Source organism: Paroedura picta, chromosome 2 (genome assembly GCF_049243985.1).
Source record: "Paroedura picta isolate Pp20150507F chromosome 2, Ppicta_v3.0, whole genome shotgun sequence".
In the NCBI taxonomy this organism is placed as follows: Eukaryota; Metazoa; Chordata; class Lepidosauria; order Squamata; family Gekkonidae; genus Paroedura; species Paroedura picta.
In genome coordinates this window covers 77,649,645-77,674,448 of record NC_135370.1, presented here as the reverse complement: position 1 = coordinate 77,674,448, position 24,804 = coordinate 77,649,645, and the positions used below count along the sequence as shown (strand labels likewise).

General features: G+C 44.1%; 1 protein-coding gene across 4 annotated transcripts in view; it reads right to left on the bottom strand.

Annotated features, from left to right (window-relative positions):
* Positions 1 to 3,408: 3,408 nt before the first annotated feature.
* ZDHHC5 (zDHHC palmitoyltransferase 5) overlaps positions 3,409 to 24,804 on the bottom strand; it is a 46,181-nt gene continuing 24,785 nt past the window's right edge. For all 4 annotated transcript variants that reach the window (XM_077320995.1, XM_077320998.1, XM_077320994.1 and 1 more), the window contains 10 exons: positions 19,978 to 20,099; positions 18,667 to 18,824; positions 14,635 to 14,807; positions 14,369 to 14,471; positions 14,198 to 14,289; positions 9,437 to 9,569; positions 8,935 to 9,058; positions 7,853 to 7,965; positions 6,025 to 6,914; positions 3,409 to 5,200 (listed from right to left, as the gene is read on the bottom strand). In XM_077320995.1, the coding sequence (XP_077177110.1) occupies positions 5,035 to 5,200; positions 6,025 to 6,914; positions 7,853 to 7,965; positions 8,935 to 9,058; positions 9,437 to 9,569; positions 14,198 to 14,289; positions 14,369 to 14,471; positions 14,635 to 14,807; positions 18,667 to 18,824; positions 19,978 to 20,099 (2,074 nt within the window). In that variant the 3' untranslated portion in view covers positions 3,409 to 5,034. The remainder of the gene's footprint in view (positions 5,201 to 6,024; positions 6,915 to 7,852; positions 7,966 to 8,934; positions 9,059 to 9,436; positions 9,570 to 14,197; positions 14,290 to 14,368; positions 14,472 to 14,634; positions 14,808 to 18,666; positions 18,825 to 19,977; positions 20,100 to 24,804) is intronic.

Sequence of the window (24,804 nt, the reverse complement as noted above, 5' to 3'; positions counted from 1 at the left end):
CTTTACCGCCACGCTGTATTGTGTAATGTTATATTTAATGGTTTTTAAAGTGCAATCCACGATGAGCCGGCATGCTGAGAATGGCAGGAAATAAATCCAATAAATATTACTTGTTGAATATAGTAATAAATATGTAAATACAATACAATTGACGAAAGACGTTTAACTCCCCCACTTCACACGTATGGCTGTTGAAACTGCGTGTTGTTGAAGTACAGTCACACCTTCCATTAGTGCAAAGGCACTAACTCACTTCACAGCACAATGGTGCGGTCTTTTAAAACAAACTATTACAATGCTAAAGTGCCACAACTACACAGAAATGGCAGTTCCTAATAGTCCAAACTGTTCTGTGATCTCTCTCTGGCCTCCATCTCAAGTATTCAGCTTGTTGCTTTTATTTTATTGACTAGCAGCAAAGCCCATTTATAAAAAATGGGCTTTGAAAGGAGAGAAGGGGCAAGGGCAAGCAGGGCTTGGCTGGCGGAGAGAAGCGGGTGGGCACAAGGGGGGAGGAGAGTGGCCCCCTAGTGGGCATGCAGGAGAGGAAGGCGCCGGATAGGGCCCATTGGCACCGAAGGCCTGGCACCGCATGCGTGATGCGGTGCAAGGCCTTCCCGGGGCAAGAGGATGCTGCAGGTGCCCCCCACCAGGCGCACTGGCAGAGAGCATGCCCCAGGGCTGGGAAGCGCCCCGTCTCCCCCACCCCTGAGCGCTTCCCTGTGGCCTGGAAAGCACACCCGGGGCCTCTGCAAGATTTGTAGCCCACCTTTCTAGGAGTCAAGGTGGATTATAAGATGAAAAACAATTATGTGAAACAGCAAACAATGCAATGAGTTTAGGCCTGAAGAACTGGAAAACAATGCAAGCAGGAGGGGAAACTGTCTAAGGCAGTGATACTCATGCAGCTCTTCAGTGCACTCTTCTCCAATATGGCACGTGTCCCATGTTTCCGGAAAATGCCCTGTGGGGCTTATAGTTGGTAGCTGATACCCTCCCTGAAACAGGCAGCACTGAGGAAAGTGGATAAGTTGCATTGTCAAGGTGCAGTCGACCTCATGCATCTTCTCAATAACAGCAACTGTGAATGCAGCTCTTCACAAGCCAGTGAGTTCCATTGGCCTGGCATCTTGACATACTATTATGAAGAAAGGACTATAAGGTAGAAGTGACTATGCTGCAGTAAGAATGAAGGCAATATGTCTAATGAACATTGCAATATACGTGTTACATACCTGAGATGATCCACCATAGTTCTGATCCCTTTATAAAAATGCTCGGCTGAGCATTTGCTTTGCACATTCTGCAGAATGAAGCATGGGGGCCTTCCTAATGCCCTCAGGCAGGCCATTCCACAATGTAGCAGCCACCAAAGAATGTGCATGAAAATATGTGCTGATTTGTTTACAAAATAGCACCTTCAGAAGGGTTTACTCAATTGAACACAATTGTCTCAACTAAATATAATAGGTGAGATGGTTCTTCAAGTATGAGGCTCCACAGCCATTAAACACCTTGGAGATGAATTAGAACCATGAATGGAACCCAATAAATGACCAATGAAGTCCCTGAAAATGGGCGCAACATGCATAATCCACTTTGCGGCCAACATGGCTGGGGGAGGGGGTTGAATTGTGTACCAACTGCAGTTTCTGAGTTGCCTTTAAGCATAGACCCATGTAGTGTGCATTAGTCTAGCCTAGGCATGTGCAAGGAAGAGAGGATCCTGACCATTTTCAATTTGGTATGAATCAATTCATCCAAATCAAATACAGCCAGCACCATTGCAATCAATGGCACTATTCAAGTCTATTAGGATTTTCCCCTTTCCATCTTTTCCCGGCTCCAGGCAGGGGGTGGGGGTAGAGGCACCAAATATGCTGTGTGGTTGCCTGAGCCTCTCCTCAAAATAATCCCCAAGTTTCAAAAAGATTGGACCAGGGGGTACAATTCTAGGGGCACTCAAAGAGGGTGCCCCCATTCCACCCCCATTATTTCCTCAAACACCACCCCACCCCAGAGTTTGCAAAAGACAAAAAGAACTCCCCCTTTCTCTTTCCCTTTAAAGTTTAAATAGCCACTTGATCAAATTGCCAAATAATACTCTGGTGATTTGAGCAAGGTTGAATCAGCTATTTAAACTTATTGGGAAATGGCTGTTTGGACCGAATTTGGCCGATCCATGCCCAAATCAAGGCCGATTAGAGTACTTTTTGGCCAGATCAAATCACACATGCCTTGAGGTACCCATGGCATGGATAAACTGCCAGAACATACCAATCACAGTAGGACCCTTATCTGTCCTTTACATTACTTTGATCTTATGCTGTGATAATTCAAGTCCAATTCTCCTTCTTTGGGTGGTCTCTGCTTCCTCTAGGCATACTGGGAAAGAAGAGATTATTGAAAGAAAAGGGAAATAACCTTGTCCTTGCTGTAAGCCTAGGTCAAAGCCAAATCAGATGAGCTCTGGAGAGCTCAGCCAGCACACTTCCTTGTCATGAAGCAGGACCAGACTAAGAATTTGGTGGCTCCTCACCAATGGAGGACCTCCTGTATTCAAACTGCCCTCTGCCTCGTGACAAGGCTATTTATTTACCTCTGTTTTTCTCCCCAAAGCCATTTTCATCATTCTCCACTCCTCCATTTTACCTTCACAAGGACCCTGTGAGGGAGGTTAGGCTGTGTGACTCCCCCAAGGTCACTCAGCAAGCTTCTCTGGCAGGGTGGAGTTTCAAGCCTAGTCCACATCCTAGTCTGTCACCCTGACTGCTACACCAACTGGCTCTTACCAATGAATGTTGATGCCCTCCTGTCTCTAGTGGACATCTATATATGGACAACAGTTTGAGTCCAGTGATACCTTTAAGATCAATATAAAGTTTAATTCTGGATATAATTGCTGCTGCTGCTGCTCCTGGAAGTCCTCTTTGTTCAAGTGTCATTTGGGGGTACTTTGGACTACAGTAAGAACAGGGAAGCAAGAAAGTCCCAATCTACAGGTCAGCACTCCACCTGTGGGAATGATCTGTCAAATCCAAACCTTTGTCTTGCTTTTGGATGAAGGGCACTTGAGGTTCACGGTTTTCTGCCAGCACTGCTTGAAGATGTCAAGTCTAACCCTAAGTGCTGATATCAAAAGCTACCAGCAACTGAACTTATGAACCAGTCCTCTATCAAAGGATGAACAATGACTGCCTCTGTTAAGGAGGCTCTGAATGAAGAAATTAGTGTGCTTCACTTACCTTTGAGGGGAAAAAATCCTTTTGAGTTAAGTGTTACAGACTGCTCACAGAGCCATCTAAAAGGAAGCTTCCTGTACTGGTCAGCATGGCAAGCCCATGCTGGAGGGCAACCACCAGGATGTCTGTCCTCCCCAGGACAATAAACAAGAATCACACAAGCATGGAGGGAGTGGCTCATTATATTTTTTATTCCTCATTTTAAAATGGCTAATCATAATAAAAATAAAAGTGTAGCTCTGTGGAGAGCACAGTAAAGATATTGCCATAGAGAAAGAGTCAGTAGTGCCTGGCAACTATTGGATTCCCAAGATTGCTGTTTTGTTTTTTACTTTCATGGGTAGAGAGAGATTTTTGGCATATGGAGAAAAAAATTGTGTGTGTGTATGTTTTACTTTCATGGGTAGAGAGAGATTTTTGGCATATGGAAAAAATATTGCTTTTTGGTTTTCTGTTTTTTCCTCTTCTTTCTCTTGCCCGATTTGGAAATAACTGTGACACCACAAGAAATCAATATGGAGCAATTCATAAAAGCAACATTAAAAAAAAAACAGGCACACCACCTGGGAGGAGATTTTACTAAATACAAGTGATATTTCCATGAAAAGGACCCAGCCTCAATGCCACTGCTGCCCTTTCCCTGCACAACACCCCAAGTACCATTCCATGCCCCTAATGCACAATTAGTGCCTTGCATGCTGACCTGCCTAGCTTGCTGTGGATGGCATCTGTCACTAAGAGTTTTCTTGGAGTCTAAGGCTGTCTCAAAGTGAGAAACACAGGACTTCAAAGCCTCTCCTAGATTTCCTGACACTTCCAAGTCTCTTGAGAAAGGAAGTATCTACCCATGGGGAAAGTCTTCCAGCAGGATACAGGGATTGGGGAGAAGATGGACTTTGTCCTTTCTCTCCATGTCTTGGAATGGATGAGCCAGGAGCTGGGTAAACTAGCCAGGAACAAGCCCGTCTGATAGAGGAAGGCTAAGCTATCGTCACTAGGATAACCAGGCAGACAGCAATAAGGTCCAACGTCATGTTGAGCAAGACACTTCCTCAGCCCTGCCTGTCCTGGGGTGGCTGTTTTACAGGGGTGTCTTAATCCTCTAGGCTGCTGGACCAATAAAGCAGGTGACTGATCTAATACAGTCTTTCAGACTCACATGAACTTAAATGCTTTATACATGTTCCCTCAAGCCCTGCTAATGAGCTCTGCCTGGGTCCTCCTCCCTCAGTATGGGTAGATATATAATTTCTTTTTATATTTATATTTATATATAGTATTTATATATACACACACCCAGTAACTTAGAAGAGGAAAAAAATAGAATCCGTAACAATAATAAAAAAAATTTAAAAATGATCCACTCCTACCGCACTAGGCGAGTGATTGCACGAGGTCCACAACTGACTGTCCCGTTGGTAGTGGGGCAGGCTACAGCTTGCACCTTCTCCCACAGAGGAGTGCTGACAGCAAGCGACTCCCCATCCCTTCTCTCTCGGCAGTGTACGCTACAAACTGCAGTCTCTTGGCTGGTTGAGAGGAAGAGTGCAGGCTGAGGAGCAAGGCTGAGATCCTGCTGTAGTGTTTAGGGACTCTCCCAATCCCAGATATTTTAGTTTAAAAAGGTAATTGTCCCTGTCGGTTTCCCCCACCTCAAAAAAATGGATTTGTTAAAAAATAGTCCATGCATGTGTTGGGGTAACCATCTGCTGATCATGTCCTCCTTTCCTGCTCACCAGGGACAATGCATTTTGAAATCAGCCAGGGAGGAGATGACAGTGGATTCTCCTCCTCATACAGAAATTTCATATGTAGTCCCACCCACTCCAGAGACCTTCTTGACTCCTCCACGAGTGGGGCTGCTGAGAGGTGGCTGGCCTGGGGTGGGCGAAGTTGAGCCCAGGCTCTTGGGCTGTCCATTGGACTTGCTGTAGGAGGGTCTCATCTGCACCTCGTCTCTGGGGAAAGGAAGGACATAAGGGCGTCAGGAAGAGACCATTCATTCAATGGCAATGGAAATGGAGGGTATCACATGCTCAAATAGGGCAAAGAAAATGAGGGGAAGCACCTATGCTGCCTGGGGTTGTGGGTGTGTGCTGGGGTACTTTCAAGACAGCATCACCAAGAGGCACCCACAAACTCACTCCTGCCTAGAGACGGGGAAGGCATCCTACATGTGCAACCCTATTGAGAAAGAATGCTACATGTATACAACATTCACCAGAAGAAATTAAAGGGGAGGAGGTCTTTGACATAAGAACACTCCTCAGGAAAAGTGACAGGAGGGCTCAGGCATCCAGTATCTCTAGAAGGGCAGATGGTTTCACACAATGCTGTTTTCAATGCTGTGGGCCAAAATGTCTCATCTGCACACAATCAACACTAGAAAGGAAAACATAAATGGGAGGCATCATACACATGGTACAAAGAACTCAAAGATAAGCCAATGACTACCTCACAACCAAGGAAAACAGGGAAAGGAAGACCCTCAACTCACACACCTCATGAAAAGGAAGGTGACAGTATGGTATCAGACTGCATTCTGTAGTGAAGGAAATGGGCTGGTCCATACAGCAGAGGGAGGAGAGGAAAGAAGGGGCAGACGAGAGCAGGCACTATCTGCAGATCAGCCCCAGCCACTCCCTTCAGATGCTGTTAGAAGAAAACAAAAATGCTCTTGGGGTCCTTGGTCAGAGCAATGAAGGGGCCGGGCTGAATGTAGCTCATCCTTCACCAAATCAAGGAACACTTAATGTGTGAGGCAGGTGTCACTTGTACTTACTTTGGTGCCAGCAAAGGCTGCAAGGCCACCTCCTCTGTCTCTGGGACGATGGCTTGGAGTGACTGTTTTTGGCTGCTGTAAGACACAGATTTGCCCAAGTGGGGGGCTGCAGGCTGGTCTGGTGAGCCCAGTGAGCGCACTCGGAGTGCATGCAACGGTTCTGGTTTACCAAAGCGCGGCGGCACTGGGCGGGTGAGCGGGTTCTTGCCAAGAGGTGAACGTTTGGAATCGTCCGAGGAGGAACTGGTACGTGGGGCATTGCTGGAGCCTGGTGTGGATTGGATACCCGAGTCTCCTAGCCCTGTATCCTCCTCCCTGGCCAGAGGTGGTGGTGTGGGTGACTGCTGCAGCAACTTTTCCCTCTCCTGCATGGAGGCCACAATGTGGCGTGAGAGATTGTCATAGCGGACAGGTGAAGGATCACGAGGCGGCTGGTGCTTAGGTGAGCCAGAGTTTGGGAAACGACTGTGCAGGTCGGCCTCCCGCTGCTGAGCAATACGGGCTGAAAGGAAGGGAGAAGTATATCCCATGGGTGTATCTGGCTCCGGGCCTGCTTGCACTGACTCAAAGTCAGGGCTATCGGAGGGCGTGAGAAGGCTGTCATATGACAAACTCCCATTGCGTGTCTGGTTCACCAAGCTCTTGTAGGATGTGGATGTGGTACCCTCAGAGCGGATTGACTGAAGATGACCTAGTTCAAAACCTGTGCCTTGGGCAGACTTGAGACTGGAGGAGCGGGAGCCACTGGATAGAGGATCAAAATGGAAACTCTTGCCAAAGGTGGGAGATCGAAAGCTCTCTGGCTCTAGACTAGGCTCAGAGTGATAACTGGGATTCCGGCTGCTCTCAGCAATGGAAGTAGGCTCCTTCAGGCTGTCTCCTCGGCTTAGCTGCAGTGGAGAGAAATAGATTAGACATTTGTAAGGGCTCCTGTTCATGGGCAATAATTCAGATACACAGGATCACTTGCACAGTTTATTCCTTCAATCTACACTGCAAGCATGTACCTGAGCTCACTGCAAAAACACACGTGCCCCAAGTTTCTCAGTGCAAAAAGAACCAATTCTTCAAATGGACTGTAAGCACAATTACACAATTTACATAATTTGAGAGCAAGTGTGTAGCAATACAACGAGATTTTATTTGGGCCAGAGAAAACCAGGTCAAATCCATATTCGTCTCTGTAGCTCACCTCACCCCACCCTACTCACTCAGGCCTGGAAAATTAAATTGGAAAGTTAACACAGCATATTATAGGCTAGGCCAGAATCGCTCTCCATTATATGCTAATGCTTTATCTGCAGAAAGTTTTTAATATGGAGAAGCATTCAAAATATTATTACCCCAGTGTCTGAAATGGTACGACCCTCAGAATTTACTGTACAATTTTCCTGAAATATAGGCTAGACCCCATTCTCAGCAGGTTTGTGCACCTTTTGGGGTTAAGAGAATAAAATATAGCAATCCTCTGTGCACCACCCTGGAGGCAAAACAAGGTACAAATACTGATAAAACTTTCAATAGATAAGACAAGGACCTGCAAAAGGTAAAAATGGCTAATAAGATTTTTCCTCACAGGCCTAATCTATGACCAGAGGTTTTAGCAGATACGTTTGAAAATGCCTCAAGAATCATAAAAGCACTTTTTCAAGAGAAGCAAAGACTGGAATCCTCAACATATATTGTAATGGAATTCATATTCTATACATGTGCCAGAGTTCTTCATTACTGAGACCTAAGCTTAAACAAGCTCCTACCCTAGACCAGAGTGAATTCCACTTCGTACTCCCCATTTGCAGTCACCCCAACCTTTCATCCTAAACATTACCTTGGCGCTGGTGGAGTGAGGCATTGCAGCTGAAGTGCTGCTGCTGCTATATCCAGGTCGGTACTTGTACATGGTTGGAGTTGGAGGGCTGTCCTTGCCTAGCAAGCTGCCATCTGCGGAGGGCAAGAAGAACAGATACACTCAAGCCATGTTATCTGCAGTCATGGGATGTTTTCTCCAAAAGATTCCAAAAGCCTCTCTGGAGCACCTTACAGAAGTTCCACATATGGTAAGTGACTGATCCATGAGAACCAGACAAAAGCCTCAGGGAGGTGGTGGACATACCATGGGGGTCAAGGACTCAGTTGTGGAGTAGGCAGTGTATCACAGGGGTGGAGGTGAAATGGAGCAAGAGGAACATTTCCTCAACAATGAGGTCACACATGTAGTTACCAGCCTATGCATGCAAGCCTGGCCAGATCTCGTATCTGGAGTCTGAATATGAGCGCTTCTAAGTTGGAAGTATAGCAATGACCAGAGAACACTAATTCTAAAACTAAAGAATGAAAAAGAAACAGTTGAGAACTTCATATATGTTTTCTTCCAGGAAGCAGCTCCAACTGAAAACACACAAAATAAATCACCAGGTATCACACCTGCGCATAAAAGCGACACTAGCCTTGTGTGCTGCATCAGCTCTGACAGCAGAACACAGCAGAAAACTCTTGTAGCCCTACATCCCCCACATACCAAAGGGAAGCAGGATAGTCAACTTCTACCCCAAGTCCTCACAGCTCTCAATCTTTGTATCTAGCAAAAAACCCCTAAAGTTGAGGATTTAAAATCCACAGAACTTCACTACCAATGCAAGATCTGCTCCACTAATGCACTCGCGACCTTCCTTAAACAGAAGACTGAACAAACCACCTGTACATCAGCACCAAGCTAAAAGCAATACAGATGACCTAATGGTTATTTCCAAAGCACTTTCAGCTCAGTTGCCCTTGCGTTTGTTAACAGCTCAGCAGAGCTTCCAGGTACAGTAGTCATAAATGGTTTCCTTCAGGGCAAATGAGCCATTATAAAGTTTGTCTAGTGCACAGTTCTTTACATTCCTTGTCTGCCTGACACAGTCTTCTTACCCTCATTGGTGGCCAGGGTTAAATGCGTCCTCAGACCTGTGTAGCGGCTGAGGTCTGGCTTGGGTGGGGGAGGTGGCTCAGCATCAGCGGACTGGCTTTCCGTCACTTCAAGGCTTCCTTTGGACTGCAGAGACAAAGCGCACAGGAGCAATCAGAAGGATGAGGCAGGACCCTAAGTACTGAACATTGCCACCAGCTGGACAAAGGAGCAAGTAAGATCAGAAGGACTTTCAGCCACCTAGCATTTCTGTTAGTGTAACTATAGACTGTGCATGCCTCAGTTGCTGGATGAGGAGAGAAAGGGCAAGGCAGAATTTCTAAGACACAATAGGAAACCACTCCTATACAGAACTAGCCACGTGAGAAGGAGGGGAATACAAAGAGTGATAACACAGAGGAAAGATGTTTAAGAAACTCATTTCATTTCTACTCACATGCACAGCACCACCATCAGAGTTTTACAAATGTCACTGCTTGGGTAGCATCTTCATGTTCTCCTTACCTTTGTTCTCTTCAGCTCAGCCTGGATACCATTGTCCATGATCTTCACAGCAATCTGCCCATCTGATATTTCTGGCCGCAGGAATGGTGGCCTCACCAACACAGTCTGCTCTGGTTTTGGCCGCCCAAGGTATCTAGTGAAACATGGGAAGAACAGAAGTGACACACTCCTGGATGGGGATGTGACAGTGTCTTCTACAAGCATTTTGTGATCGTGATGTTTTTACTTTACCCAGCAGTACAGCAGAAAAATGTCTTGGACAGGTTTTCTTGCATCAAAAAACTGCAAAGGCAATATTGCCACTAGAGGAAAAAGCCCTCCTTCTAGTGGTTCATCATCGTCCAACATGTGTTATTCATTACTTGGTGAGAGAAACGAACAGGCACCCGTGATTTCATGGTAAATGCTGTTGTGCCCCTCCTTGCTGTAGTGAAAATGCTCTGAGCATCATCTCTCCTCCAGCATCTCTTAGGTTAAAATATTGTATTTTTACTCCTTGGTTTCTCCAAATATGAAGTTAAGATTAAAACCTGAAGCAAGCGGTATTTCAAGAATATAAGTGAAAAGAGATAACACACAATCAATAGAAAAAGCAGGAATTACTGAAAGACTTAATTCAGAAATACAGCATCCCACAAAAGCAGAAGAACCTACAAAAGGCAAGTGCCAAATCATGGAATTATAAATGTCATCTGCCCTGTTCTCATACCCATTCATATAACTAAATGTAAACAGCTTTTTCATGCCACTAATCTGTTCAACACAGCCGGCTGCAAAGGGTACACAAAGCATATTGAAGGAAAAAAGGCCATGATAATGCTGAGCAGAGATATCAGAGTGGTATTTTTTCCCCTGCCATGTTGGGAATCTTTAAAGTCTTTTTAATGGGAATTTTAATGTGGGGTTTTAAGACTGTTGTTACCTGACATGAGCCTATGTAGGGAGTGGCAGGAAATAAATCTAATAATAATAATATTATATTAATATAATATTATTATTATAACAACAACAACAATAATAATTCTGATATGTAGAACAGACACACAGTGCACACATAAGAAAACTTCAAAAGTCATGGCAAATGCACAATAAGTATATATTCATCGATATAGAAAAACTGTAGCAAAGCAGCCCCCCCCAACCTTTGTAAGGCTGGGGACTGCCTGCAGGGGTGCGGTGGGGAGATGGTGGCCCAGGCACCACACAAATGTGCATGCATGGCAGCTCTGCACAAATGTGCATGCGCATTTGTGCCTGCAAGCGGGACGCAAATGCGTATGCGTGGCAGCTCCGCACAAACACGCATGTGTGGAACTGCTTCGCATGCACGTTTGTGCCTGCCGGAGGCATCTCCCCCCCCCCCCCCCCGCAGCAAGAAGCTCACCGGGCTGCGAGCGAAGCGGCTGCCGAAACAGCCAATTCGCTCAAGGCCCGGCAAGCTTCTCGCTGGGGGGGGGGGAGGGTGGCATGCCTGCCGCCAGCCCAGTGCCAAGGCTTTCCGGGCCGTGGCCTGGGGGTTGAGAACCCCCGGTATAAAGGATATTTACCATCTTAACTCTAGAATTACAGGTTTGTTTTTTTTCCTGGGGTGGTGGTGAGCTTCTAGCATCTTCAACTCATATACTAGGACTAGGATTTGGGAAACCCAGATCTGAATCTCTATTCTAACATGGGAGCTTGTTGGATGACCTTGGGCAAGTCACACACACTCAACCTAACCTATCTCACAATATTGTTTTGAGGATAAAATGAAGGAGAACAGAATGATGTAAGCCGCTGCAGATCCCCATTAGGGGAGACGGCGGGATATAAATAAACATTCTCCTCATTCTATTACTGGAGGGTGTTGCCGGATAAGGGGAGCTGCCATTCACCACAGCTTGCAGACATACACATCTTCCGTGGACTGGGTGGGCAAACAGGCAGGAGGGCAAGGGAAAGGCCCACGGGAGTTATAGGTACAGAGGGAAGGGGTGAGGGGGAAAAGAGATATTTCAGAGATATTTAAACCCCTGCTTTCTGCTCCTGTCACTTTTGCAGGGAGTAGAAAGTAAGGTTTTAAACTTTAAGTGGCTCATGAACCTATACGAATGGTTTGGTTCAGGAATTGGCATATCCATGTGGTTTGGTTTGTGGTTCAAACATAAACTGAAAATATGTGGTTTGTGCTCATCTCTGGTCTGCATAGAGTCATTTAAAAATGCTGCCCTTCAGTAAGCCAGCAACTAGTAGATGACAGTGAACCACAGTATCAATGTGAATATAGACATATGTATGCATACATATACTTGGTCTTTTGAAAATATGACTCTGGTTCGAATTACACCTTCCACTGATTAAAGACACTTCTGCCAGTGCAGCAAGGCAAAGGAAGAGTGCATCTGCCAATTCCCCAACAAGAAAGACTATTCTAGGGTCTATGGACTGTGGGTGGAGAAGGCAGATTGCAGGCTGTAGCATGAGGGAGGGGGGGAGCCTGGAAAATCTCCTACAAGCACTGCTTTGTTTACATAGCGTATACATCCATGTAATTCAAATTACTGGCTTCATTGAGGCAGGCTGAGCAATGCCAAACCTTGTCAAAGATCCCTTAACCAGATGAGCAGCACTATGAAAATATGGTGTGTCAACTCTAAGAACAATTCTCCCTCTCCCACCACTAAATCATCTTCCTCAGTTGAAGCAGAGACAAATGTTATAAATTGGTGATGTGTACACAGTGAAAATATTAAAGTTTTAAGAATGTCAACTGCTATTACTATCTGAAGAAGCCAGCTATGGTATTTTAATCAAGAACCATCTCAGACAAAAGCCTTGGCATGACAAAACCCAGTCATGTTTGCTTCTTTGGGCAAGCTTTCATTGAAATCTTCTGTGACTGTACAATGGCAAAGAAATGGGTTGAGTATCAGGTTCATTTGTTTGGTGGTTATTCTCTCATATGACAAGACAATCAATACTTGTCTATAGCAAAACAGTTTACACCAAATTGTGAGCCACGAAGGTTCCTTTGGATGGAGGAAGGTTTCAAACTTTGCCAAGCACGATAGTAGGATAAAAGCCATTATCTTTTTGTTAAAACGTGATTGTAAAAGGCTGTTCCTATTATGTTAGCTTGAAAAGAAAGATTAAAATATTGCAGGTGTTAGGGGATAATGACAAGGAGCATTTATAGTCCTGAAGAGTTCTGTCCTCCCTAATTAAACAAAAGTGGGAGGAGCACAAAAGCACTTGTTACAATGGGAAATCACTGAACCCATCACACACTTAACTTGAGATTAACAGGCCTTGTCCTTCATCTCAAGCAGGAGTACTGTTTTCAACACAAAGGATTCTCTCCAAAAAACAGGATGCTAGGAGTATTAACACTAGCCATTATTAGTTCTGTGAAACATTTACTTTGAGTGATGCAAATGGAAGGACCAGTCATCCACAAAAGTGGACTGCGCGTATCCACAGGAACTCAGAGGTATCATGGGCCTTGACACAGACAACTTCATTATTCATTAAGTGAATAACTCCTGCATCAATAGATATGCATGAGGTATACACCAGGGATAATCTGCAGCTGTGGTGCCAGACTTCAGTTCCCTTAGGCTTGGTCTTGCTATAAGCAATCAGTAAAGTCCATAAAACTTGAAACTCAACATCAAGAAAACAAAGATCATGGCATCCGTCCCTCTCAATTCCTGGCAAATAGATGGGGAAGAAATGGAGATAGTGACAGATTTTATTTTCCTGGGCTCCAAGATCACTGCAGATGGGGACTGCAGCAAAGAAATTAAAAGACGCTTGCTCCTGGGGAGGAAAGCTATGGCAAATCTAGACAGCATCCTAAAAAGCAGAGACATCACCCTGTCAACAAAAGTGCATCTAGTCAAGGCTATGGTCTTTCCAGTTGCAATGTATGGCTGCAAAAGTTGGACATAAGGAAGGCCGAGCGTCAAAGAATTGAGGCTTTTGAACTCTGGTGCTGGAGAAGACTCTTGCGAGTCCCTTGGACTGCAAGCCGAACAAACTGGTCAGTCCTAGAGGAGATCAGCCCTGACTGCTCCTTAGAAGGCCAGATCCTAAAGATGAAACTCAAATACTTTGGCCACCTCATGAGAAGGAAGGACTCCCTGGAGAAGAGCCTAATGCTGGGAGTGATCGAGGGCAAAAGAAGAAGGGGACGACAGAGAATGAGGTGGCTGGATGGATGGAGTCACTGAAGCAGTGTGAACTTAAATGGACTCTGGGGAATGGTAGAGGACAGGAAGGCCTGGAGGATCATTGTCCATGGGGTCGCGATGGGTCAGACATGACTTCGCACCTAACAACAACAACAAGAGCCCATAAAGAGTCATGCTGGATCAGACCAGTAGTCCATCTAGTCCAGCATCTTGTCTCACACACTGACCAACTATTTACTCTGGGGGACCAACAGCAGGACACAGAGGTCAAGGCCTTCCGCTGATGTTCCTTTTTGGTACTACCTGCGAACATAGAGGCTTCCTTTATTCACCTTGACTAATAGTCACCAATGTCCTCCTTGAATTTACTGCCCTTTTACTGCTAGGTATCCCTGTGACCATCAGTAGTTCCTCTGTTACTTGTTCTATAACATTTCTCTGCTCAGACATTCATAACTGAGCTTTGGATGTCATTCATCAGCTTTTCACCTTTCTACAAGTCCTCTTTTAGTAATTAGGACAATTAAGGCTTTCTTTCTTTCAAAGCAGGCTAGTGCTGCTACAACATTAATGTTTGGGATAAACATACCTGGGTGCTGGGGAGCTGCAAAGGACACGACTGACATTCTTACAGCAACCATTGGTAAATGGGTTTACTCCACCCCGGAATTTGCCTGTAACCTGCCAAGACAAAGTTTTGATCAGAAGAACCAAGGTGCAATGAAGTAAGATGGGAAACGAAATGTGAAATACATCATACCTGTTCGTTAGTAGTGCGACCCCTAGCTACCAGCACAACATGGAATCCTGTCAGGCCAGCCACAGGAATGAAAAACAAGCCAGCCACACACATCACAGCCATACTATTAAACAGTCAAGGAAACATAGTTAGAGAGACCATCATGTAATGTTTTGGGATCCCTTTCCCTACCATAGTGATTGTCTGGCATTCTGTCTTAAGTGGACACATCAATTCTCATATTTATGAAGGGACTCCTTTTACCCCAGAAAAATAAAGGAGGATACGTGACAGCCATGCGGACCCCAGAGAGCTCTTCCACTTGATACAGAACGTACAGTAAGCCAAATCCAAATACTCCCATAATATGTGCTGTAAGTGAGAGCAGGAACAGGAAGAAATAGCGGTAATTACGTCGTCCAATGCAGTTGTTCACCCAAGGGCAATGATGATCAAACTCCTACCAGGGAAATGTAAACACAGAAAACTGAATTAGAGGTTTCATGTCAAAGAGAATGCAGTTGTGGTGGCTAATACCTGCAGGACCACTCTGAGCTCCAGGGCATCTACTCCCAGCTTTCATCCCATTCAAATTTGACAGGGCACATCCCCTTCCCTTCTTCAGTTAACTGACTATATGAGCATGAGTTAGCCATCTATTAAATCATACCCTTGGCCCATCAATGCCAGCATTGTCCACTAAGACTGGCAGTGGTTCTCCAAGGTCTCAGGCAGAAATTTTCCCCACAACCTAGTCCTTTCAAATGAAATGCCAGGTACTGAACGTAGGACCTTCTGCATGCCAAGCAAATGCTCTACCACTAAATCATGGCCCCTCCACAAAAGAGCTCTTCTTTGAGATACTCATTCCCATACCAGAAGATGAAACAACTCAGCAGAGACAAAGACAGGCAGAAGATTGATTGTGGTTGACTAGTATACCACAAAATGGCTCTCAGTCATTTTACTTCATTGCTTTTACCTTAAAATGTTTTTTTCTATATGTGAATTGTGATATATGTAAAAGTTTAGAAGGTCATTCAATATTGCTTCCTCATGTTCTTCCTTGAGTTTTCCTGTCCCCATGAACAGCAACACTAAGGAATTGGGTTGGTGCTTTTCTAAACTATGGGATGGTGGTGTGAACTGTTCAATAGTGCTGATGGCACAAAGGGCATTTTAAGCCGTGGCCATTTCAATAGCTTGGGGGCTTTGGCAACAACCAGGAGTGTGTGTGCGTGTACGTGAGACTGTGCAATCTGTTGTATGGTGCTCATAGCAACAACAGCACAGCAATAGTAATGTAAATGTAAATGTAAATTTCTATGTAAATGTTCCAAAATATTTTATGTAAACCGCCCAGAGCTGTAGGGAAGGGCGGTATAAAAATATAAATCAATCAATCAATCCACCAGCGTCAGAGGTCAAAGTTCCTTATCATCATGAGAATAAATGGGAGATCTGTGCCCCAAGATGCATGTTCTGTCCATTCTCTTGCAACTTCTGCACTTTGCCTGAAATGTCTGTGTCTCTCAGGCTGCCTAGTTCTACCTACACATTGTCCCATGCCACTCATGTTCTCTGCTATGCTTGTTTCCCTTTCACCTAATTCTCACACACATCCAAGCAGAAGTATATGGTTGACTTGCCTGTCTTGACTTACTCTGAGCTACTTGCTCTGCTTGTGTTTGGTGTTCTGTCATATTTATTTATTATATTTATATACCACCCTCCCTTCTGGCTCAGGGCGGTTTACATTATAACTCTCATATGGTACAGAACAATAAACATTTAGTATAGAATTAAAAAATGTAAATAACCCCTTGTGTCAAAATTGTAATAAACAGCAGTAACAATAACAACAGTAACAAAAGTGTGATAAAACAACAACTCAATAACAAATAACAGTTTGATCTGTCTGCACTGTGGTCTGTTTTCTGTTTATGGGGGCTTCTGGTTTGTGGTTAGCAGCTTGTTCACTTGTCTTGGCCAAATGCCTGGTGGAAGAGCTCATTTTTGCAGGCCCTGTGGAATTGTTTTAGCTCCAGCAAGGGGGGGGGGGAGACTGAGAAAACCATGGCTCTATTTGATGACAAGCTTCCCTAGGGTAGGCTTGCGTAGAGCAAATTGCGGCAATCCAGCCTAGAGTTGACTGTTGCTTGGATCACTGTAGTTTGGTGTTCTGGGGCCAGGCAGGGTGCGAGTAGCTTGGATTGGCATAGGTGGAAGAATGCATGTGCAAAAGGATCTAGAAGTCTTAGACCATATATTGAACATGAGTCAGCAGTGTGACTCGGTGGCTAAAAAGGCAGATGGGATTTTGGGCTGTATCAAACTGAGCATCATGTCCAGATCATGAGAGGTGATGGTACCGCTGTATTCTGCTCTGGTTCAGCCTCACTTGGAGTACTGTGTTCAGTTTTGGGCACCCCAGTTGAAGAAGGATGTAGACAAACTGCAACGTATCCAGAGGAGGGCAACAAAGATGGTGAGGGGTTTGGAGACCAAGACGTATGAAGAAAGGTTGGGGGAGCTTGGTCTGTTTACCTGGAGAGGAGACAACTGAGAGGGGATTTGATAACCATCTTCAAGTACTTAAAAGGGTGCCTATAGAGGATGGAGCAGAGTTGTTCTCACTTGCCCCAGAGGGATGGACCAGAACCAATGGGATGAAATTAATACAAAAGAAATTCCATCTAAACATCAGGAAGAAGTTCCTGCCAGTTAGAGCGGTTTCTCAGTGGAACAGGCTCCCTCAAGAGATAGTGGGTCCTCCATCTTTGGAAATTTTTAAACAGAGGCTAGATAGCTATCTTACAGAGTGGCTGATTCTGTGAAGGCTCAAGGGGGTGGCAGGTTACAGTGGATGAGCAATAGGGATGTGAGTGTCCTGCATAGTGCAGGGAGTTGGACTAGATGGCCCATGAGGGTCCTTCCAACTCTATGATTCTATGATTCTAATGCCAGCCGGGCTATTTTTGTGATCTGTTCCTCTATGGTAAAGGAGGAGTTAAAGATCACACCCAGATTCCTGGTACAGCATGCAACTGGGAGTTGCACCCTGTCCAGGTTGGACAGTTCTGCTTCCTTACCTGGCCCTTTCCTACCGAACCACAGGACCTCTGTCTTTGCAGATTAAGCTTCAGATGGCTTTGCTTGAGCCAGCCCATCACTGCTTCCAGACATAGATTCACCATGACTGTGGAAAGGCTCATCTGATGGAACTATCAGACCAGCATTTGCTTAAATGTTTGCTTGGGACATAGCTGTAGCCTGGATTGGTTACACTGGTCTATAGTTGTCTAATAATATGGGTGGATGGTAATGTCAGGTGTCAGAGGACTGGGCAAGCACAAGCAACACCTATACACTAAACAAACAGTGAATTTTATATGGGCTGTTCCTCATGACCTACTGCTATAAAATGGGCCATGACTGTGAACCAGTTGACAGACTCTACTTTGTTTAAGAAAACTGAAAGCATCCAAAGACAAATCCTGAACTGCCTTAAACTACTACTCTGAATTTGATCTCAAAACACAGAGAATACCCCAAACCCTTCAGTGGCTGCAAGTTAACCAATTCAGGTCACTTTAGACCAGGATTTCTCAACCCTGGGATTTCCTGATGTCCCTGGAAGGATTTACCAAATGGGTGAGAGTTGATCATTTTTAAATATATTTTTAAATTTGTGAAACATTTTTCAAGCCATATGACCATATATAATAATGTTGATTATATATGGTCCCTCCCCTCCCAAAGTGGTCAAAGACGGGCCTGGATGGGGTGGGGAGGGGGCCCTGGATGGGCAGGTGTACAGCTATGCTTCCCAACCATATTCTACATGATTGTGCCCCTTCTGGGGTTCTCGAAGCCTAAAGAAGGTTTATGGGGTTTCTCAACAGTAAAAAAGTTGAGAACAGTTGCTTTAGACCAGTGGTCCCCAACCCCTGGTCCGTGGATTGGTGCCGGTCCGTGGATCAGTTGGTACTGGTCCGCAACTCCTCCTCGTCCTCCTTTCTGGCTGCTGCCTCGGGGGCTGCCATGCCACTCTGCCGCCAGCTTACCCTTTGGTGCTCTCCGTCGGCTGCCATGGCTGGGGCTCCCCCTTGGCATGGCACTGCGCAGCTGCTGCTGGCAGAGCCCCCCAGTGGACGGTGGGAAAGCAAGTGGAGCAGGGACTCAGGCGGCGGTGACATCCCTCAGCAAAAAGACAACCCCCCGTTCGGGCCTCAATAAAATTGCCAAGCGGTGACCGGTCCCCGGTGATAAAAAGGTTGGGGACCACTGCTTTAGACCTTCTCTTCCTTGTTTCTTACCTCCACACAGTTGTCACAGACACTGCAATGGGAGCAGCGTGGAGGCCGATAGAAGCGGCATGTTGCACACCATTTCATGCGCACCTGGATTCCCTTTATCTCCACTGTTTTGTAAAGTGGAGCTCGGAAGTCATCTTCCTTATCTTCATCTTCATCAGCTGAAAGAAACACATCTAGTGCTACAAAGTAATCTCATGCCACTATGGTGAATCTATTATAGATAATTACTGTTGTTATCAGCAACAGTTTTCTAAGGTTGATTTTTAAATCAGGAGCCGCAAAGCAGCTCCTGATTCGCCCCTCTGAGTGGCACTCAAGGGCCAAGTGGCCAATGGGGAGCCGTGCTGTGCCCATCCTCGGAGGAGCGCTCCAGTGAGTCAGCCGTCTCCAGAGTCAGCCGTCCTCGCGGCGGCCGTGCTTCTTTCCCTATGCCACCTACGAGCCTGCCCTGGGGAGGCTCTGTCCTCAATCTAACACGGCCACTGCGTCCACACAGCGGCCCTCATCTTTAGCGGCCGCTAATGCTGCCGCCTCGCCCCATTAGGCCATGGGCGCCTGTGCGCCCGCCACCAGCACAGCCCTTCACGCCGTGTTGCTGCCCAACCTTCTCCCCACCGCTCCAACGACCCGCACGCCAACACACCCCGAGACAGGCCTTTCCGCGACTCGCCAGCCCCACAGCATTGACGCCGCCCCCCTCCTCTGCTGCCGCGAGCCTGCTCCACGCCCCTGCTCTGCTGCGCCCTGCTCTCCAGCCGCCCCCCTGCTCTACGGCCACTACTGACGCGCTGCCCACCCGTTCTCCCCCCCCCAACCCCAAACATGCCCATTTTATAAATGGGCTTTGTTTCTAGTTTACTATAAAGTCCCTCAGGCTTTGGGGGGAAAAGTGAAATATGCATTTTAAAGAAATAAAGTATTGCAATGGCTTCCAATTATCCATTCAATTTTTACATCAACAAAACCAGAGGCAGCCAGGATTCTCAGACCTTTAGACTGCTTTCGTTGTTATGGGAGACATTTTGCAACCTTCAGCAGATTCTGCAGGATTTGATATCTTAGCAGATGAAGGAAATACTCAGACCAAATCTTAAGATCTGTAATATCAGTTGAGGATGATTTATGGATGCTCCAGTGGCTAAAGACATAACACTTCACACCATGATACCTTAAGGCTGGAAAATTACTAATCAGAGGTATCAAAAGTGTCTTGTCCTGAATGTGAAGATGTGAAATAGCAGTGAACAATGTAAAAGCCTTTTCAGATTAGTGCCCTGCAGGATGCTTGCTCGGCAGAACCACAGTTCTTACCTCGAGGAAATATGCCTGGATCCATGAAGGTGGCCATGCTGAAGTTTGCCAGCACGAAGAGGAAGACCACAGCATTGTAAATGGGGATGATTGGAGAGATATGAAAGCTGAGTCCTGGGCACCTGTACAAACAGAAGGGGTGCTGGTGAGTTAAGACAGCTCTGGCAGCCTTTTTACACATACTGACAATTTCTGTTATTGTTTCAACTTCCAATCTTTTCACCTTTCTAAAACTACAGAATGACAGGTGTAGAAAAAGAATACCCCCCTACTTCTCTTGAACAGAGCAGATTGAAGTTATTCTCTTTCTTGTCTTTACTGTTACTATCTTATGCCCTGCATAGGAGAACAAAGTCCTCACTGCATTACAACATCTCAAAGTACAAATTGGGAAGGGGTGAGGCCGGATTGAACTGATCCCCTGAATAGGTGATGTCTTCCACAACTGCTCTGCCAGCAAAAGCAGCCTTGCTTGCTGTTCAGTTTGTTTCAACAGATATTCTGAACATAACACAAGTACGTTATTTGGTCAAGATGTCCACGTTCTTTTTTAAAAATTAAAATCTATAGGCACAGAGAGTCAGCCCCGGTGCTTTTATGAAGCACTGCCCCGGTGCTTTTATGAAGCACTCTGGGTCAGAATTTTGACTTCAGTGCTCAGGAGAAAGGGATCTTGTTCCAGAAATTACATACTTTCACAAAAGGCAGTTCATGGTCAGGTTAGATATAAACTACAGAGAACAGACATTATCTGAGGTACTGTGTGCCATTCCTGTCATAGTCATGCAGTACCTGACTGCCCAAGTATACACACTACAGGTTTCTCTTTGGTTAGTGACTGTATACAGACAGAACATTAAACAGATAACAGCTTCTCCAATCATAACACTGAGGAAAGACCAACAGACATTTTCTTATCTTCACAGCATACATAATTTGACAATCCTAATATTTCTTCTGAGATGAGTACAGCAAAATGGAGCAATATCAACTGTTAAATGTTTCAGATCAAAGGGACAAACTAAACGATCTCCTGCAACTCTGTAAGCAGTCTTAGGTGCACATGTTCACATATACATATTCTGCAACAAACAGGAAGACCAATTTATCTCCTTATCTAGATAGACTTTGCAAACAGGAAAGACAAGAAAATGGGTATGGAATGTGGTTTGTTTGCAGCTAGAGGTAGGAAAATTTCCAGATACCAGCCCTACTAAAGGCTAAATATTACAAATTCCTAGTCACTTGGGAAAATAAAACCTATTCCCAGCCCCCAAAACCCCTCGATATACCAAGACAAACTAATTAATAGCAACATTACAGTAGCACACAGTCACAAACTTTTCCTGCATATCTATAAACCAATTTCATGGCTGTAAAACACGGACTGATTTAAGCAAGAGGTGCCGTAGTGAATAGGGACATATTTGGATCAAGTCATTCAGTCATAAACTTATTAGATGGCCTTTGTTAAGCCATCATTCCTTTGTCTCCCTAATACTACCAGCCAACTTTACTGGTTACTTTAAGAATTACTGAAATAATGTACATTAAGTGTTTTGAATTCTCAGAAGTATGTGTAAATGCATAAAATGTGCATAGTACGACTAGTTTTAATCAGGAATAATTTTCTGAAGTCAAATTACGCTTACTCAAAATATTTATGTAAATTAAAAATACAATCATTAAGTTGTATCTGTTTACCCAGATGCTATATAAACATGTCTTCAAATGCTTAACAGTTTTAGATAAATGACAAGGTACTGTTACCCAACTTGTCAAGAGGGATGTGATGTGATGAGGAACAAGAGAAACAAGTCTAGCCTGTGTGACCAGACAGTTCAAATGAAGAAGAAAAACATCCTCTATTAAACCAGTTGTGCTCATTTACAAAAGTTAGAGGCGGGACAAAAGACACAGTAAAATTCTCCTCAGAAACAACTTAGACAAACATAAAAGTTTACCTAAAACCATTAATGGAAATTCAGAGGTTTATCATTAATTGGGCAGCAGATGCAAAGCTCTTTTTACCTATATTGAAAGGTGGAACACACAACTGAGTTGGGGGTATTTAAGGATCAATATATAAATGTGAATAATATATACACTACTTGATGGCAGGTGATTATATTGCAATTGCAGTTGATGAAATCAACTATGACAGTGCTTCCAACCCAGGACTACATCTGCACTAGCACCTTAAGGGAAACACTCAACATATTTTAAGCACTTATTCTGGCCTGTAACAGGGTATACCACTTTGCACTTTCAGTGCTTGTGGATTAACTGGAATCTAATCTACATTAGTAAAATCAAGAAGAGAGCATATCTACTGTTATTCTGGATTAAAAGGAAAAATAAATACACTTCCAAAGTTCTAATTTCTGATACATTCAGTAGAATTCTCTACTAAAAATAATTTTAGTTTTATATTTTGTAGCCACAACACCCTCAAAATTATTTATAATAAATATATCACAGAACATAGAATAGATTTGGACTATACCTTTAAAGATGTGGATGTAGCAAAGTAAAAAATTAACATAACTGGTTCCATGTATAGCAGCTTCATCTCTATGTATGCACAGGAGCACAATAATGGTTCTAAAACTATGTCATTACAGGCAATACTAGTTTTCAGTTGACTATTTACAACTGTACCTCAGCATTGTTTTAACTACCTGACTCCCTTGTGCTGCATGTACAGTATAGGTAAACTGATGAAGAACCAAGGATACAAAGCCAAAATTCATGAGACAAGACTATGGTAGTGGTTGTACAATATCCATCTCTAATGCAAATGAAATTTAGGATTTTTAGGATGTTGTGTAACCAATGATGTGGGTTTTTGGCAAAATTATGAATTTAAAAAATGACAATTGAAATTTAAATAAATAATTAAATATTAGCAAAAGAAGGCAAATCATTTACTACTCTGGAACATGTATAAGCACTGGAGTTTGTCTATGTTTCACATCACTGAACCCCTGGGGAAGGGCAAAATATATAAATATAATATATAAAATAAATATTTGTTTTGTTTTGTCCATCTAACATGACTGATTTGCAGCACAACTGCCCTGACAACAATGAACAGGCTGCACAGAACAATGTGCAGTGGAATTTTTCTCATGGAAAAATATAGCATCAGGAGAATTTCTGAAAATTTTCTATCCCACATCACTGGTAAACAATTCTCACACTTTCCTACTACAGCATCATATACTTTTCAACAGTGTATCTTCCTAGACACACAGCATCAACCTATTTCGCTGTATTAGTATGATACTTCCAATGGGCTGCAACATCCATATTAGTACATCTATATAGCTGTCTGTATCCATCAATCTGAACACTTTTTATTCAAGCAGTGAGTTCTTAGAGATGGGTATGAACTGTAATTTTGTGGTTCAATTTGCAGCTGAACCATGAACCAAGACAAATCTGGAGGTTAGTTCATAATAATGTTCATAGGTTAGTTATGTTAGTTCATAAGCTGAACCAGTTTGGCAGAATATAAATATATAATAAATAAATCAAATAAATAAATATTAGTGTATGACCTCTGCTTTCTTCTCCCTGACACTCAGATCTTTTTTTGTGAGAGCTCTTCAGAAATCCTTAAAATTCATGGAAATTTGTGATGGCTCTTCAATTCGCAAACATTGCTTTGTGAACCACGAACCAGCCCAAATTCTTCACAAATTTTCATTCATAAACTAGTTCATGCCCATCCCTAATTGTTAACTTTTATTCTTTATAATGCACACTGTAGTGCAATCTTTAGTTACATGCTCATGTACAATTATTTCCAGAATACTTGTTTTCTAGCTAATACCAGTATAGGTAAAACTAGAACAAAATGATACTTGCCCTGATTAAAATTAAATCCCATGTGTTCTGAAAAGCTATGTTATATTCAGAATTTATGTTATATGCAAAATTAAAGAAATGCAAACTCAAGAAGCCCTCCCTTTAAGAAACCAATATTAACCCAGTGCTATATGAATCCACTGTATGGTTACTTTGAGGCTAGACTATTGTAATGCACTGTACATGGCCTATTATGCACAGCCGCTGAAACGGTGGCATGGAGAACGAGGAGGAGGAAGAAGCGAAGCAAACCGATTATGCACGGGACGGAACACAACGGTGGCAAAACCCAGAGTATCCGATTATGCACGCAGATACTCCGGAGTCGCTTCTGGTTTTGCCCTAGTCCCAGGAAGCTCCACTTTCTTCCGCATCTCGCTAATGTGGCTTTTTCGGCGGCATACGTTGACTCTGCATCCGGTTGCCGCCTGCAGCGTGCATTCCACCCCGAATGCAGACTTTCCACTCCGTGCATAATGGGCCCATGAGTCTCACTTGAAGATAAGCCAGACACTGCAGCTGGTACAGAACTCAATGATCTGGCTACTATAGAGCACTAAGCCAAATGTACATATCAGTCCTATTCTGCTGATACTTCATTGGTTACCAATCAGTTATCAGGTTCAATTCAAGGTTCTAATAATCACCCACTAAGCCCTAAATGGCACTGGACCATGTGCCTGAAGGAATGTCTGTCTTGCTAATTCTGCACAACAGCTGAGCTCATCTGAGCAAAACCTGCTGAAGAAACAACTCTGCTAACAGGTTAAATTAACAACTGCCTGCCCATGTGCATTCTCTGTGGTGGCTCCCACATTATGGAATGGCTTACAGGAAGGCTTCTATCATTTTGCAAAATGTGCATAACAATTTTTCAGGTCATTCATATAAAAAGATCAGAACTATAATGCCATCAAGGTGCTAGTCAGGAGATATCAGAAGATTCCATTTCAG